This window comes from Xiphophorus couchianus, chromosome 12, assembly GCF_001444195.1.
Source record: "Xiphophorus couchianus chromosome 12, X_couchianus-1.0, whole genome shotgun sequence".
NCBI lineage: Eukaryota > Metazoa > Chordata > Actinopteri > Cyprinodontiformes > Poeciliidae > Xiphophorus > Xiphophorus couchianus.
The window spans coordinates 5,358,240-5,373,705 of NC_040239.1; the positions used below are offsets into that span (position 1 = coordinate 5,358,240).

At 41.3% G+C, this 15,466-nt stretch overlaps 1 protein-coding gene across 2 annotated transcripts in view; it reads right to left on the reverse strand.

Moving 5' to 3' along the window:
• Positions 1-153: 153 nt before the first annotated feature.
• The window catches only part of znrf3 (zinc and ring finger 3), a 77,716-nt gene continuing 62,403 nt past the window's right edge, over positions 154-15,466 (reverse strand). Inside the window, exons 3-8 of one of the 2 annotated variants that reach the window (XM_028034551.1) lie at positions 12,023-12,097; positions 9,597-9,728; positions 7,981-8,088; positions 6,940-7,107; positions 4,509-4,611; positions 154-3,829 (exon numbers count right to left, since the gene is read on the reverse strand). In XM_028034551.1, the coding sequence (XP_027890352.1) occupies positions 2,097-3,829; positions 4,509-4,611; positions 6,940-7,107; positions 7,981-8,088; positions 9,597-9,728; positions 12,023-12,097 (2,319 nt within the window). In that variant the 3' untranslated portion in view covers positions 154-2,096. Of the gene's footprint in view, positions 3,830-4,508; positions 4,612-6,939; positions 7,108-7,980; positions 8,092-9,596; positions 9,729-12,022; positions 12,098-15,466 lie in introns of both variants that reach the window. The other variant, XM_028034550.1, reaches the window with a different exon arrangement.

Consider the following 15,466-nt stretch of genomic DNA (forward strand, 5'->3'; position numbering starts at 1 on the left):
TCACCATTTGTGCCATACATCCGGCAGAAACCTTCTCTGGTATCATTAAAATACCAGGGAAGGTATTTTAATGAAGTTATAGTAAAAGTACAACAGAATAACTTTGTACCTTCTGTACAATCTGAATTAAAAACAGACTAAACACACAGTTGCTTGAATTAAACTGTATATTTTACAGATCTTTGTACACTTTAACAAAACTGTATAGTACTAAAGTTTTAAAATCAGTTTTTTTGGTCAGAGATGATTTAATCGTCTTGTGTGCAATTACCATGTATATACAAAGTCTCATGTTAGTGATTTTTCTCTCAAAAAGAAAACAAAAAGCAACCAAATAACTCAAACGCTCATACACTGAACATAAGACATGGCTTAAAGATAAATATATTAGCAAATAAATATTCAGAGAACATAGTTCCATTTATGAAATGTGTTTGCTATACAGGTACAGAATATACACAGATCGATTTCTAGCCTCTTTTTCTTTTTAAACATTTGTAATCGTATGACAGAAAATAATTATTCTTAGAAAATTAAAAAATATTAATTTTTTACACATTTTTTTATCTTAAGTGCTAGAAACAACAGAAAAATTAAATAGTGACTCAAGTACCCGAAAATGTTATATTTGCCGTAGGTACATATCTCTATTGCAAAGGCAAAGATTAGATTCTCACTTGATTACAGCACTGGGTTAACTTTTATAAATAGGGTTATTTCAGGTTTTCCTCTGTGTAGAGAATGTGTATATTTCATAGAAACAGTATAAAAACAAAACAGTCTGCAGTACAAACAGAAAGGCATGAATGACGAGCATTGATATTGCATGAATGTATTATGCACGGCACGTTATGATTCAAACTGATACACTGTGGTATGTAGAACTGCATCATTTAACAAAAAGTCACAGTACAATAAGGAACCCTTATGAGATACAACTTTAGCTACTTTCCTTTGGCCTTAAGATACAAACTAGAATCTTTTACTGGTATAAGAGCACGCCTCATAGAGGAAACTGCTTAATTGACAGCAAAAATACATTTCTTTTGGGTTTCCAAAATACCTGATGCAAATTGAGTCTGAATTTTGACCTTACGCAGTGTTTAATGTTGCTGTTAATATCTCACTAGAATAAGGCTCTAATGTTGCTTATGTCATACAGATAGGCCACAACGTAAAGAAATGAAATGCATAAACAAATTCTTTATAGTGACTATAATATAAACCAGTGTCAGCCTTGCATTCACATTTCTTTGCTCTTCTGTGTTTCATCATGTGGGCCCACAACTAGAGACCCAGTTGTCTCTAGTTGTTTATTTGCTCTTCAAATAAACAAAAAACAAACAAACAAACAATCATGTCTTTCTGTTTTGGTATAGCTATGTCCATATAATTATTTAGCTTTATAGGCTGTCATTATTCATCTGCACAAATAGAGAAAATATACAAATGCAGACATGCTTCCATAAATAGTAGACAGTGGACCCCTGGTATTTGCAAGAGCTGAATTCCATGTATACTTGGGGCCCCCTCTAAAAATGCTCAACTGCAGAGTTTAATAGTTATGTACCATAATATGCAACAATACACTCAGTGGAAACAGTCCTGACACTACCGCAGTAGCTAAAATCCACATTATCTCTGCTCTTGGGGTTACAGCCAGTCAGCACTAAGAAAAGTGAAGGTATTTCATCTTCCCAATCCGTTTGAATAATTTTTTATTTGCCTTACAAAAAAGAATCTCTGAATAAGCAGGGGTCCACTGTGCTCTCGTTCCTTCAGCTTGCACGTACAAAATTGTTTAAATATTGATTTGATCTAAAATTAGGGCCTTTCTTGGTGGCGTACAACCTTTGAGTTGATGCCAATGAGCCTAATCAGCTTTGAGACATTAGGGGCCACAGGAATGAACATGATGCATTGCTTATCTTAGGGGGTGGGGGGAAAGATACCATTTCAGTAGAAATCCACACAATCTTAGATGATAACATTCAGCGCTCAAAGAGCAATTTTAGAGCAAGGCAACTAAAGGTTTTAAACGACTTCCTGACAGCGTACCACTATCCGACTTTTGACTCTTCTTTCCGGACTCGTGCTCATATTCCCAGATCTCCCTCATTTGTTGAAGTACTAGTTCCCTGTACGGTCAGGCTTGCAGAGAGCTGAGAGTGGAATAAAGCCCTCATCTCCTCAGCCTGACCCAGCTGTCCTGAGGGGAAGTACCTCTCCTTATGCTCATGGTGCTCCCCTGTCTGCAGCTCTGCCTCCATTGTTATGCTCACAGGTAAAAAGCTGCTCTGGGTCTCTGCCCCCAAACCCATTTCACAGTCTGTGTCCTCGGGAATTATGGGTATCCTGTGGTTGAGTTCGCAGCAGCCCTGTCCTAAGCAGGCATCTGAGTCCGAGTGTGCGTACTGCACATTAACGGCGTAGTCCTCCGTGTAATGTCCCGCTGCGGCCCTGTGCACCTTCATCTCTTTGTAGAAGCAGCAGGGCAGCCCTTCATAGCTCACCTGCTCAGAAGGAGGATACAAGTGTTCGGGTGTGAAGTAGTTCTTAGGGGAGGAACTCTGAAAGTCTACACCCCGTTGACAATGTCCCGAGGCTACAGGCCCTGCTTGGTCCAAGTCCTGCCCTTTGCTTTCTGCATTGGGAGGAATCACCTCAAAACAGCAGCTACAGGCTGCAGCCCCAAGTTCTCCCGACTCCTCCTGAGCCCCTGTCCCCCTGTCGGCTGCAGCGGCCTCTGGGGCCCCAGCTGAGGTAGTGCTCGTGTTAATGTTCTCCCTGGGTTCCAGTGACGAACGACTGCTGTAGTTGGGCTCCAAACTGCAGTTGGAGTGATGGTCCCCCGAGTTGTATCCCGATGCACCAGCCGGAAGCTGAAGGCAGTCATGTCCCAGTGGAGCAGGGATTGATGAGTCCTCAGTGGGGGCGGTGGTGCAACCCGAAGCACCCGGTTCACCCGTGGAGCTCCTACAGGGACTCTTGCTCCTGTAGACATAAGGGTCGTAGTCGCTGCTCAGCGAGCTGCGGAAAGTGGAGCAGCTTCCGTAAACCCCCTGGTTGCTGACCTCGGTACAGTCCAACATGGAGTCGCTAGAGGAGCAGTGGCACTGGCCAGAGCTGCTGCTGCTGCTGTCACTACCCGGACAGTCGGCGAGGTAACCGCTGCACACAGAGCGGTGGCCATGGTAACAGCTCAGGCCAGAAGTGCTGCCACTATCCCCTACCCGTGAAGAAGAAGGAGGCGCCATGTGTACCACTGTGGGGTACAGGAGTCCTTGCTGGAAGGCTCTGCTGTGGTGGCCCTTGTGGGCTCCTGCCCCTCCTCCCAGCTGCCCAGTCAAAGGCCCTTGCGCCCCCTCTGGCTGCTGAGGGAAAGACAAGCCCTGGAAGTAGTAGTGTTGATACATAGTTTCATACTGGGAAAAACAAGCTGCTCGGGAGAAGCTGCGACCGTGGAACTTGGGTCGTTTAAAAGCGGTATGATGCTGCTGCGCGGAGTAGGCGGGGGGTCCGCGGTGCTCCAACCTGCAGTGGTGGGGGTTGAGTGAATGTTCCAGATGGAGGGCGGGGTGGTAACTCCGGAGGAAAGCCGACGTTGACTGGGGTGGGTACAGACCTTGAGGGTCCGAGTGCTGGTCCACCGTGAGAACGGTGATAGGGTTGCCATGGGGGTCCATGCTGGTTCTGGTCGGGTATGCCGTCACCTGGCCGGCACGGTGGACCCTGCCAGGATAATGGACCGGCAGCACCACCCGCTGCCTGCCGTGGAGCGAGCTGCCAGGGTCCATGCATGCTGGTCCTGGGTTTCCCTTCTTTTGTTCTGCGTCATAGAAACAGGAAATAATAAATGGTTAAACTTTTGCTAAAAATGACTGAACCGTGACCTTGAACAGGTTCGAACAGGTCCATGGATTATAAAAAAAACATGCTCATTACATTTTCTCACAAAATTAAATTCTTAGATAATGATTTTTGTCTGCTCAATTCTGCCCATCTTAGGCTTTCAGAATGAGTTGTTGTAGGGCCTCCTGTCACTTTAAATCTAAATAAGCTGCTTCTGGCCACACCCCCGCCCCCCAATGCAACTTTTACATTTGCACATAATTATCATACATCTTTAAAAAGCATAAGCGAAGCCTCCTGCACAACCAGCAAGAGTGCAGCAAGTGGTTTCTGGATGCTAAGGCAACAACAAAACACTTGTCTATTCCAGCAGCTGTTGTACAGCGCATAGAGTTGTAAAACCAGCTGACCAAACGTGCTTGAGCTCTGCTTGAGTTGCTAGGTAACAGGTGGAGCTCCGCTGGAGTTGCTAGGTAACGAGCAGTGCCTACTAATTTGTGATGTTACATTCCGCTAATTTTGTAGACACCAAAACAACTACTTATTGCCAGAAAACACCTGGGCGTTTTTTTTTTAAGTGCTTGGGCTGTTTTTAGAAGCCTAAGCACTTGGGCTTCTTGAAGTAGAAAAAAGTTGGAAATTGCGTTTAAACATACCGATAATGTTGTGTCTACAGTGGGGACAGGTGTGATGCTGAAGCAGCCAGGGGTCAACGCATTTCTTATGAAACCTGTGAGCACAAGGGATCACCCGCAACTCCTGTAGAGGAAAAGAGGAGGAATTAATCAATTCAGTTTATTTAGGTAACACCAATTCACAAAAAAATGTCATCTTGAAGTACTTTCCAAAACAGAGGGGTTTTAATTCATTATATACAGAAGCATATGATCAATTAAATGAACTACAATGTATGTGTATAGCAATATTTGAATTTAGTCCTAATTATAACATAAACCAGTCAATCTCAGATTAGGTTAGTTGAGTTCTTTGCAGCAATCCCTCCTGCTCAGCATCTGAGCAGTCATGAATAAAATCACCCAAAATATTATATTGTAAAGGCCAGCTTCATGAATGCATATTAAAAAAAATATCTACTGGATCACATGAGTGGTTCAAATCAAGTATTTGGTGTAAATATCTGTTAGATATTCATTTGGATGTGGGAATGCATTATGTTGCCTCTGTCCACAGGGTGGCAGCAGAGCCACACAATTCACAATTGCGGGTTTAATACAGATCATAACTCTGAAGAAAAAGATTCAACACATGCCTCAAACTAAACTCATAGTTATTTAGAACAAAAATAACATGTTTCTTCTGAACAAAACAAGAAGCTCACACTTGAGTATTAGTATAAATAGAATTGGATTTAGTTGCCATATTGGCTAAAAGGAATTTGGAGACAAAAGCTGGAACAGTTAGATTGTTCTCCACCAAGAAATCTCTCGTTGCCTTTAAAACTCCGTGGCTTAATACATGACTCATCTTCAAGCTCTTTTCCATCAAAGCCTTTGTTGCTTAGTTCACTCCTCAAAAACTGCTTTGATGCCATTCAGCCTTTTATATCGCCACTTCCTTCTGTGCAATCCTGGCGCCATGCTTTGTTGTGTTTTCTTCTCCTCACCAAAAAGACTCATAACCACAGAGAACACACACACTCGCAGACTCAGTGCCCCCTGGGGCAACAGGGTTTGTCCCTCCAGCATCCATGAATAAAGGATGAGCAATGCAGTTACAGTAAAAACCCTAAAGTCCAAGACTGGGATACATATTTTGACAGTGACTCCATGGAGATTTAAAGAAGGCCGTGCTTAGGGGCCTTATGGGACAGGAAGTGTAATCACAGTCTGGTGTACTCTGGGCACCCCTTATCTCTCCAGGTGCTGTGAAAGACTGAGCTAAATGTCTAAAAAGGCGGCGGAAAGAACGTCGGTAAAAAAACCCCCTCAAGGCTGCGGTCCCCAAGCACATCAGGGGGACTTCCATTCTATTGTCCACTGCAATTTTGTTTCATGTCGGCATAATATGTCATGAACAGAAAACAAACTCAGTGGCTCCATGAACACAAAGGTCAGCTTGCTTTATATATGTTCCCATTAAGCCGAACATTTACGTTGAAAAAGCCTTGATAACCGTTGAACTTCAGTGTATTTTAATTAGTTTTAGTGATAACTGAAAGTAGAGAATGCTTCAAGAAGGGGGGAAAATTTGTAGACTTTTAAGGTATATCTTGCATATCTAGAGACCTCTCTGTTTTCTCATAATTTCTTGGAAAATTGCTAAAGTTCAGTCAGACTAATTGAGCATCAGCAGATAGGAATTTTCAGAACTCACCCTGGACTTTTAATAGGCCATTATAACTCAAACATTTGTGACTACACAATTGCAGAAATTTATGCAAAAAAACAAATAAATAAAATACAGATCTGCATTTTTACATTTTTTACACTATAGTAAAATTGAGAGCTTGTTGCAATTTTTTGGGGGAAAAAATGGTAAGAAAAAAAAGGTTTTAAGTGACAGCTAACGTCCATATGGTGGCGGAAGTATTTCTTACTTCTACTACACTATTGCACTGTTATGTTACTTGATATAGACTGTGATCAATATTGCAAGTAACAAAAAGTCACATTTCCTGTCATACATAAGTGCAAATATCGCAAAATCCCTTGCAAATACTGCTAAAGTAGCATCACAAAATCAGTGATTTTGATTGCAAAAAATAAAAATAAAACAAAAAGTAATCATGAAAAATTATATTTTAGTTTAAATTTGTTTAACCAGAGCAGCTAATCCCAAATCTCTCCCACATGGCTTGTGATAAGCTTCAAACAGAATATTTATTCTTTTGGCTTTTTTCCGATATCGGCACTTTACAAATCAGCATTCTTCTGAAGGTAATTTGTTGCACCGGATTTTAGAAAAACATGCATCATTCCTGTTTTACTTCAAAGCTTTTAACTACTTTCCCAAATTTCAATAAAACATAGTGACACTTTGTAATTATCATATGAAGCAGCTGAAAGGACAAGTATTTTTTAGTCAAGTTTTATGCTACAACATCCATAAAATGGATTCTTTTCTTACCTCCCCATCGATGTATTTCTCCAGACAAATGGCGCAGTCAGAGGTGGAGCTGCTGCTCAGCGAATCAGAGGCTCCACAGCTGCTTTCTCGCAGGCCCTTCCCTTTCGCCTTGAACTTGCGTGTCTCCATCTTTTCCAGCGCCTGGATGGCCATTCTGTTCATGGAGCTCTGCCGTACACAGGAAAAAAAAAATTGATTTTTTTTTTGTTTGAGAAAGTTTTGCGGAATCTACACAATAGCTGCAAGCATTCCCTACAGCATTTATAAATGCGAGATCGGAACTATAGCAGAGAGTGGAGGATATAAGTTAAGACTTGCCCTGGTGACATGCAAGAAACATTCACAGAAGACGCATTAGGAGCCAGATGTGTAATTATCCTCTTTGTCTCTAATTTGCTTCCTGTAACCTTAACGGATAAATGACTTTGTAGAGGTCAACTCATGAGTCATGTCCAAAAGATTTGATGATTTAAAGCAGACGGCGACTCAAGAAAGAAATATTTTTGTTGACGATTAATTAAACCGCAACGTGGGTGTTTCTGCCTTTTTACTCCATTGTGTGTAGATAACTGCAGATGGTTAAGATGGAGACAACAGATCAACAAAAAAACTTTGGCCAAAACATCATTCCAAGATGAGGCTTTGAGGAAAGCTATGAATTACTTTTTACATTTAGCGCATCAACTCACTCTGAGGAAAATTAAAAATCAAAAACAGGCAGCTCAGGCATCCTGGCTGGATTACATTCATCTTAACGGATGCCGCTGCAGGTTTTCTGCCCTGTCATGACATCTCTGTGTGCTTGGCGCCATCAGACAGCTTCTCATCAGCATTAATTAAATGCTAATTCCAATTCATGCATCTCGACATAAGCCTCCACTGAGAGGTTTTTGTCAACACACAAGAGGAATCCATCAGCGGCGGAGCTACTGTCGCATGACTCGACGCCTGCAGAGGAGCTTTTGTAGAAAAAACCAACAACAAAAAAAAGAGACTTGTGCTTCCGGCGCTCACATGTTTGTAGCTAAGTGAGTTACTGACCTGACTTCGCCTTTGCTTTAGTTTGATCTTGATGAGGAGGATGAGACAAACCAGCGACACCACGACGAAGAAAGCAAGAAAGATGCCCATGTCGAAATATTCCGTAGGCTGCTGTGGAAAAAATACATTAAAAAAAAAATCAATGTTAAGATATTTCCACATGCAGCTCATAAAAAAGGTTTATATTGACTGCGAAGACATATCTATTAATTTCTATTCACTTCAAATATTTATTCGCTTATATACAGTATATGTACTGTGACACTAATTTACACAAGTTACAACTTTGTTAACACAAGTTAACACAACCAAATTTGACACAACTGAACAAATCGTTATGGGGAAAAGAATGTGTAAAATATTTTGTTTAATCCTCTTTTTATTCAGATTTAGAAGTGATATGGTCATATTTGCCCAATCTGCCCAGCAAAAGTTCATCAAATCTCTCAGCTGTTGAGAAAATCTCCCTTTAGCAGACCGCAGAGATTTTCAGTCAAAATTAACTAATTGTGATCCTTATTATTGAAATACCTCTTATTCTATAGCTTCAATCAGAAACCTGAACATATTGGGAGAAAATGTGGTGGTGTTTTGGAATAATTAAATCCACTCAACCAGAAAACCCGACATGATGCAGCCACCACCATGTTTCACTGTAGGAATTGGTCAGGAATGGTTCCATCAGACTATGAACTCTTCCACCAGGTTTTGGGAGGTTTCAGGTGGAGGTAGATGCTTTCTTTGTTGGAAAAGGCTTCCTTCTTCCAACCATACCCTGAAGATGCTTCTCAATTACCTTCAGAAGTCGGCCATGAATATGAGAATAAAGGAGATTATGCTCCCATGTAGAAAACGACCCTCTTGGAAACCTCCTTGAACCAGCTTTCATTTCTTTTTCTCAATTTTGGATGAATATCACTTAATATTATTAATGACTTTCCTTACAGTGCGACACAACCCTCTAGCTCCTTTAACTAAAGGATGACTGAATGCGGAAATGTCACTTTTTTTTTACCTTTCCCTTTAACAGATTTGTTTTTCTTGCAGTTGAAAAAAGTTCTGATATTTTTTTTTTGCTGTGTAGCTCCACTTTGTAAGACAGATTCAAATTTTTGTCTGTCAATTTTTCCAGTATTTGATCATTTGTGTCCCATTAAACTCATAAAACTCGCTGCTTTGTTCCTAATTGAGTCTTAAGATCTAGAATAAAAGGCGAATACTAATACTTCAAAGAAGTCAATTTTATTCCTCACCAGAAAAAAAAAAGGCCTTTTATCCCAGAATTTCATTATGTTAAGTTATTTGACCTCCAACCTTGCTGGCCTTTTATGAAATAGCCAAGCAAACAAACAGGCCTTTGACTGGCTGATATTAATCTGTCACAGAGCTGTGAAAAAGCCTTCAGCCTTGGGGCACCAAGCAACTCAGAAGAAAGACAGAACGATTTCACAGCTGGAATTTACACGGGTTTCCTACATCTGAAACTTTCACCACCAGTATAAGCTCACAGACATTTTCCACGTCTATATCGTGATCCAACATGTGCTTCAGATCTGTCTCACACGTGTTTGCAGCATCTTTGCTCTGAAGTTGGAGGCGTGAATGTGAACCCTTACCCTCGGCGGCCTGTGCTGGATCCGAGCTCGGGCCACCTTCTGCTTGTTGACGATGTTCATGAGCTTGACGGCGTCGTTGCCCTTCACGTAAACCACCGGCCGTTTCAGAGGATCCTCTGCAACCTGGTTGAGCTGGGGACAGAAGAAAAAATATTCTTAATCTTAATATGCTGCTAATTTTGCCCATGTATGTACAGTGAAAGGAATAGATGAAAAAAAATATGGATAAGAAACTCCAACACTGAAAATTACCTTCTAAAATTATCTTTATTTATTTAGCGCTGATAAAAATAATAAAATTATGACTTATAAATCTCAGGTGATTTAAGAAAACCATCACTATTGTAAAAGAAATTGTTTGATAATGACTTTAAAAGTTGCTGCTTTGGATTTTCATGTTTTTCTAATAATGTAAGCAATATTTGGGTGCAGCTCTTCATCTGATGTGAACCATTTGCCCTCAGTTTAAAAAAATTTGTGAACGACAAGAAACCACCTGCAGTTTTTTATAGGGGCGATATGTCTAACCACTTCATTATGTGGTTAGACATAATGAAGTCTAACTCACTCAAAATATTTTGAGCAAAATATTTGATATTACTCAAAAATATTACTATATACCCTTCTCAACTGTCAAGTCTCACACTTAAACAGTTAATGGTACAGCTTTAGCCAAGTTGGGTGTGTCTCCATTGGTAGTGTGTTCCTCCCTATGTGGTCGACACTCTAATGATGTCATTTTGTGCATGTAGTCAGCTTCTCCAAAGTCTCTCAGTGTTTGTTGTGGGGTCCAGTGGACGCCGAATGCGCCACAATTAATAAAAAGGTTTGGACATCAAGATTTGACCATGGAATTATGGTTTTGCCTCTTGCTAACTAATATGGTCTGATTGGGAAAATGGTGGCTAAGATATTGTTGTTGACGTAAAGCAACGGGCCAAACAACAGGCCAATCAAATCGCTCGTGCGCAGTACCCAGCTAGGTCCAGCATGCACCACTGTACCAGCATGAGTCTCTGGGTGGATCCAGAAAGGAAGAACTGTGCAGTATCTCACAAATCTTTCCTGCCACAACAACTCTTTGAAGATATTTGGATATGACTTATGACAACATTTATTTTCCAGATAAATAAGGCATTTTTCTAACCTTACCACAATTTTGGTTTGTTTGCTACAAAAAGATTGTTCCATATTATTGTTTCTAAATATAACGTGTAAACAGCGATGCGACAGATCATCCTCTGATCAGATGGTATTCACAGAGACGCAAACCTATAAAACTGCATCGGAGGGTGTAAAAACACACACTCAACCAGCAGCTAAAGACGCTGCTGCATGAAACGTCTGCAGCCATGACACAGAGATGTGTCACAGCACAGAGTCTGACGTGTTTTCATTTTATGACGTGACATGACTGTGCGTACAAATGGTAACGTCTCCTCTCAGTTATCAGGTGAAACTACGCATAGGATAAAAGATATGGAAACCATAGCAACAGTTTGCCAGGCAGACTAGAAAGAACGAGTCCAGACTTTTCAGTCAGTCCTATCTGTCCTCCCTGTCCTACTTTTCCCTCTGCAGGTTTTATTTATTGAGTTTGCATCTCGTTTAAGGAAAGTTTCTAACCTTCTTGCACAGCAGCCGTCGGCTTTGCATTATATGACAAATTTGGAGAGAAAAAAAAAAACAAGGTCAAGTGTATTAACTTTACAAGACTTCATCTAATTTTGGCCCAGGGACCTTAATTCTCCCCGAGCTCCTCCTCCCTGCCCCTCGGCCTTGCGGCTCCTGTCTCTGCTGATCGCTCTGCTCTGACTGGAAAAGCCTCTCGGGGGAATTTAACACAGCCGCCCAGCGCTGCCTTTCATGTGGTTTGCGCGCAATCCCTTTTATCTCTCAGCTACGCACTTTACGACCCAGCAGCAGAGAAGAAGAGGAAAGGAAAAAAAAAACCCTCTCTCTCTCTCTCTGCAAGTCCAGGCCTGGCGTTGCAGGGATGAATACCACAGGAGAATTCTTGTGACAAAGGCGCTCAAGGGAGCAACTGAGGCATTATGCAGCAAAGACACGGGAATCAGAAAGACTGAAAAGTGCAAGCATGTGGATGTGTGTGACAGCAGATTTATGTGACTGTACAGGATGCTTTGAGGTCTCAGGAGGTGATGTAATGTTCTCTACCTGTGCAATTATGAGCTTCAGAGCGTTTGGTCATGGTCAGGTAGAAGCTAAGCTTGAATTCTTCAAAAGTACGAGTTGTGGAGTAGAACAGCAGCAAAGAAAGTACATTGCTTAGACAAACAACAAATATGCAGAAGCGGCGAGGAGGGCAGGACATGTGGCCGAGCCACTTTCAGAAATGAAAAGGCCAAACAAGAAAGATTAAGTGGAGAGAGTGAACGCCTGGGTAATTCTAGGTGTGTACAAACCTGATCGATGGCATCCGGATTCTCGGATACATCAAAGATGACGGCCGTGGCTCCGCGCTGCACTGCTCTCTTCGCCTGCCAACACAGAGCACAGGAGTAATCAGACATGATCAACAAATGTGCACAACAGGTTGCACGATCAGCTGCAACCATCTTGCTTGTTAAACTGACAGCCACTAGAGGGAGCTGTCTCCCTGAGATTAACCCTCTACAAGCATGGCATGAGAAAGGAGAGTAATCGAAGAGAGAACCAGAGAGAAGTAAACAAGTCAGTGATTACATTTGCTGGGATGCACATGTGGCCCTTTGGTTCATTCCTCCAAAGTCCCGTGATGTCATCCCATGTAAATCAGCACCACATTAAGGCAAACCCATGTGACAGAAACCAAAAGCAACCCTCACCCACCCCCTGCCCAAAGCCAGGACTAACCCACCAATTTTCATGTGATGCAACCATGCACGGCAAGAGTGGAATTTGAACTGAAGTCTGCGGAGCGCGCTCGGAAAAATTGAACAAAGTTATCAGGGGTTTCCAGCTGTTAGAAAATGTGAGCGTCTTTCATGTGAGAGGCAGGAAAAGTTACAGCGCACAGGCCCTTTTGAAGAGTTCTGCTACAGGCAAGAGATAAAAGAAATGCTTGCATTTGCAGAACCCAAGGTATCTCCTTGCAGAATCCAAATTGGCATTCCCTCGTCAAAAAGGAGGAAAGCTGTTGTTTTATCTTAACTCATGCCTTCCCCAACCATCCTTCCTCAACCATCTTGATTCATACTGCCCTATTTAGAGAACGTTTTGATGTCTGCTCTACAAGATCTAAGGGAGTGCAGCTAGGATCATATCCTGGTATTATCAAGTGCCCTTGGGTTTCTGCCAGCACTCTTAATAACTGGCGGGAAGAGGAGGGGGTGAGGATCAAAGTGACAACGCGCAGTGCTGCGATTCTGCTGCCGCCTGGCTGGAGAGTGTCTTCACGCCAAGCTGCAGGCCAGCTGAAAAGGGGGGAGCATGATGGTATGTGTGGGGGAGGCTTTTACAGAGCGTGACGTTGATTCCTGTGGTGACGTTTTCAGAAATGTGATGCGGAGCACGTTTCTGGACAAATTGTCCCAGGGAGGAACAGGTTCAAGGAATTAAAACAAAAAGAAACTTCAGTGACGTTTAAGAACAAAGGAATTCTGAAAGATTGTATTGTTATTCATCAGGCGCTCATTCTTTTACCCTGTGAAGAGAAGATACGATCTCCTTTTCAAGTCGGTTATCGCAAAAACCTCAGTTATGGATCCCTAGTGGTTGTTTCAAATCTAGGCAACACTCAATTTTTAGGTGATCATTTCACCACTTTGCCATTTCATACCAGACTTTTTTTGTCAACAAAAAGTCGACATTATGTCCCGACCTTGGGACATTTCATATTTTGACAAGCAACCTTTTATAACCTAGTCAGTCTACTACAAGAAAATGTGGATATAGTTGCTGCCTAGAGTTATTTTGGAGAAGTCAAGAGTCATCTATCATAATTCAAATAGAATGGAGTGAGGATGCAAAGTAAAGTCTTAAGACAAGCATACATTGAACATTAGAGGTTTCAGATTCCTCACCAACTTGAACATCTGATATTTCCAAACATTTGATGAACTTTGCATCTTTTAAATCATCAAAAACTTGATCATATGTAAAGTGACTTTTGCTGATTGTATGATGCAGACTACATCTCTGACCTCTTCTCATCCTCTGAGGTCTTCTGGTCTAAGGGTGTTAATGGTTCAGGAACATATTTTAAGACTTTAGACCAGCAGAATTCACAAGAAAGTTGTGGATTGTGCTGCTTCCATCTTTACACTTTTGGTTGTTGATTCTTTTCAGAAGTACCTGAAAACTAATTTATATGGACTAGGTTGTAGTTTGTTTTTGGCTGTAGGATTTTTTTATGCCATATATGATTTTTAATGCTTTTCCGTTTCGTCCTTCGTGTTTCTATTTTCCTGCCTGTTTTTATAGTAGAAAACTTTGTGATTATTTAGAGCTGTGAAGTGTTTTATGCATTTCCTTACTGTGACTAAACACATAAAACACTTAGAGCTTCTAGTTTGTACCTAAAAACAAATTCAGTCATGAGCCACATTGTCTCCTGCAACCGTTTTGGATTTAACCTGAACTTGGCGTGACGTGACACAATTTGAAACCTGTCATGCTTCAGACTGATCCATTTGACTTTTTTACCTGTTAAAACTGGCAAAGACTCCTTAGAAGAAAAAAAAAAAAAAAAAATCAAAGCTGAATCTAAGATCACATTTTGTGACATTGTTGTCAAGTATTATGCAGCTGAATAAACATCTGCAATGTTTACTTTGAAAATATATTTAATCAAGTGTTTTTTGTTTTCTTTTTACAAATTTATTATTTTTATTCATTTTATATAAGCTATAAGTCAGTTATGATATAATCTGCTCATCAAAAACATTTGGGCTGAATAGAAAAGTTACATAACCAAACTAACAGAAGGTCTCTGATATTGAGACGCATATTTATCATTATCTGTTGATTTAATTTTGAATGTAAACACATCATGACCCTCTGACTCAATTAGATTTCCCCTCGGTTTAATCCACAGAGAAGATGTTTATGAATCAGTCTTTTAGATCTCATTACAGGCCAATTAACCCAGCAAGCCGATTCCTTCTTTCCCAGTTGTGAAATCAGCGACGCGCCATAAATACGAGCCTCCTGTTCCCTCTCCCTGCCTCCTCTACATAAACTAACATCACCCTTTCCATGCTTTTATCCACTTTTGTATTCGGAAAGTTCAAAAGAGGGAAGAGCGGAATCTCAGCTCGGCTTTTTCCCTCTCTCCCAGTTTTCTCTCAGTTCCACACTGATGCTGCCCCCCCCTGCACATTTAATTCAGCACAAGTCTGCTGCTTTGATGTTAGCTCTCGCAGTTAATAATTAATAGCTCTTGGTAAGACGCTTTGAGAAGAAAGAAATCTCCCTCCTGAAGAATCTCTACTCGGGCAGGCCTGCGCTGCAGTGCAGGGACTTGCCTGACGACAACAAAAATGCACCCACAGGCAAACCTCTCCTCCTTCAAAAACATGACACAAAACTACAACCTCGGACACCACAGGAAAGATAAACGCTGCTAAAAGATTGCTAAATACCTAAACGCTTCAATGAGCAAATGCTGTTTACTTCACAGCCTCAAACCGGCTATAGAATTTCAAGTGGCAGCGTTCCTGTGTAAGGATATATTGTTCAGGCAATTTGAGATGGCATTCAGTCTACTGTGGAAAACTTTTTAAAAAGAAGAATCACATAGAAAACGCGAGTTTTTATTCATACGCTTTTTATTGAGACCAAATGGGGATTTTTTTTTTTTTAAGGACGTACGGCCAGTAAAATGACCAGGTGCTTCTGCTTGAAGACGACACTGAGACAAGATAGAT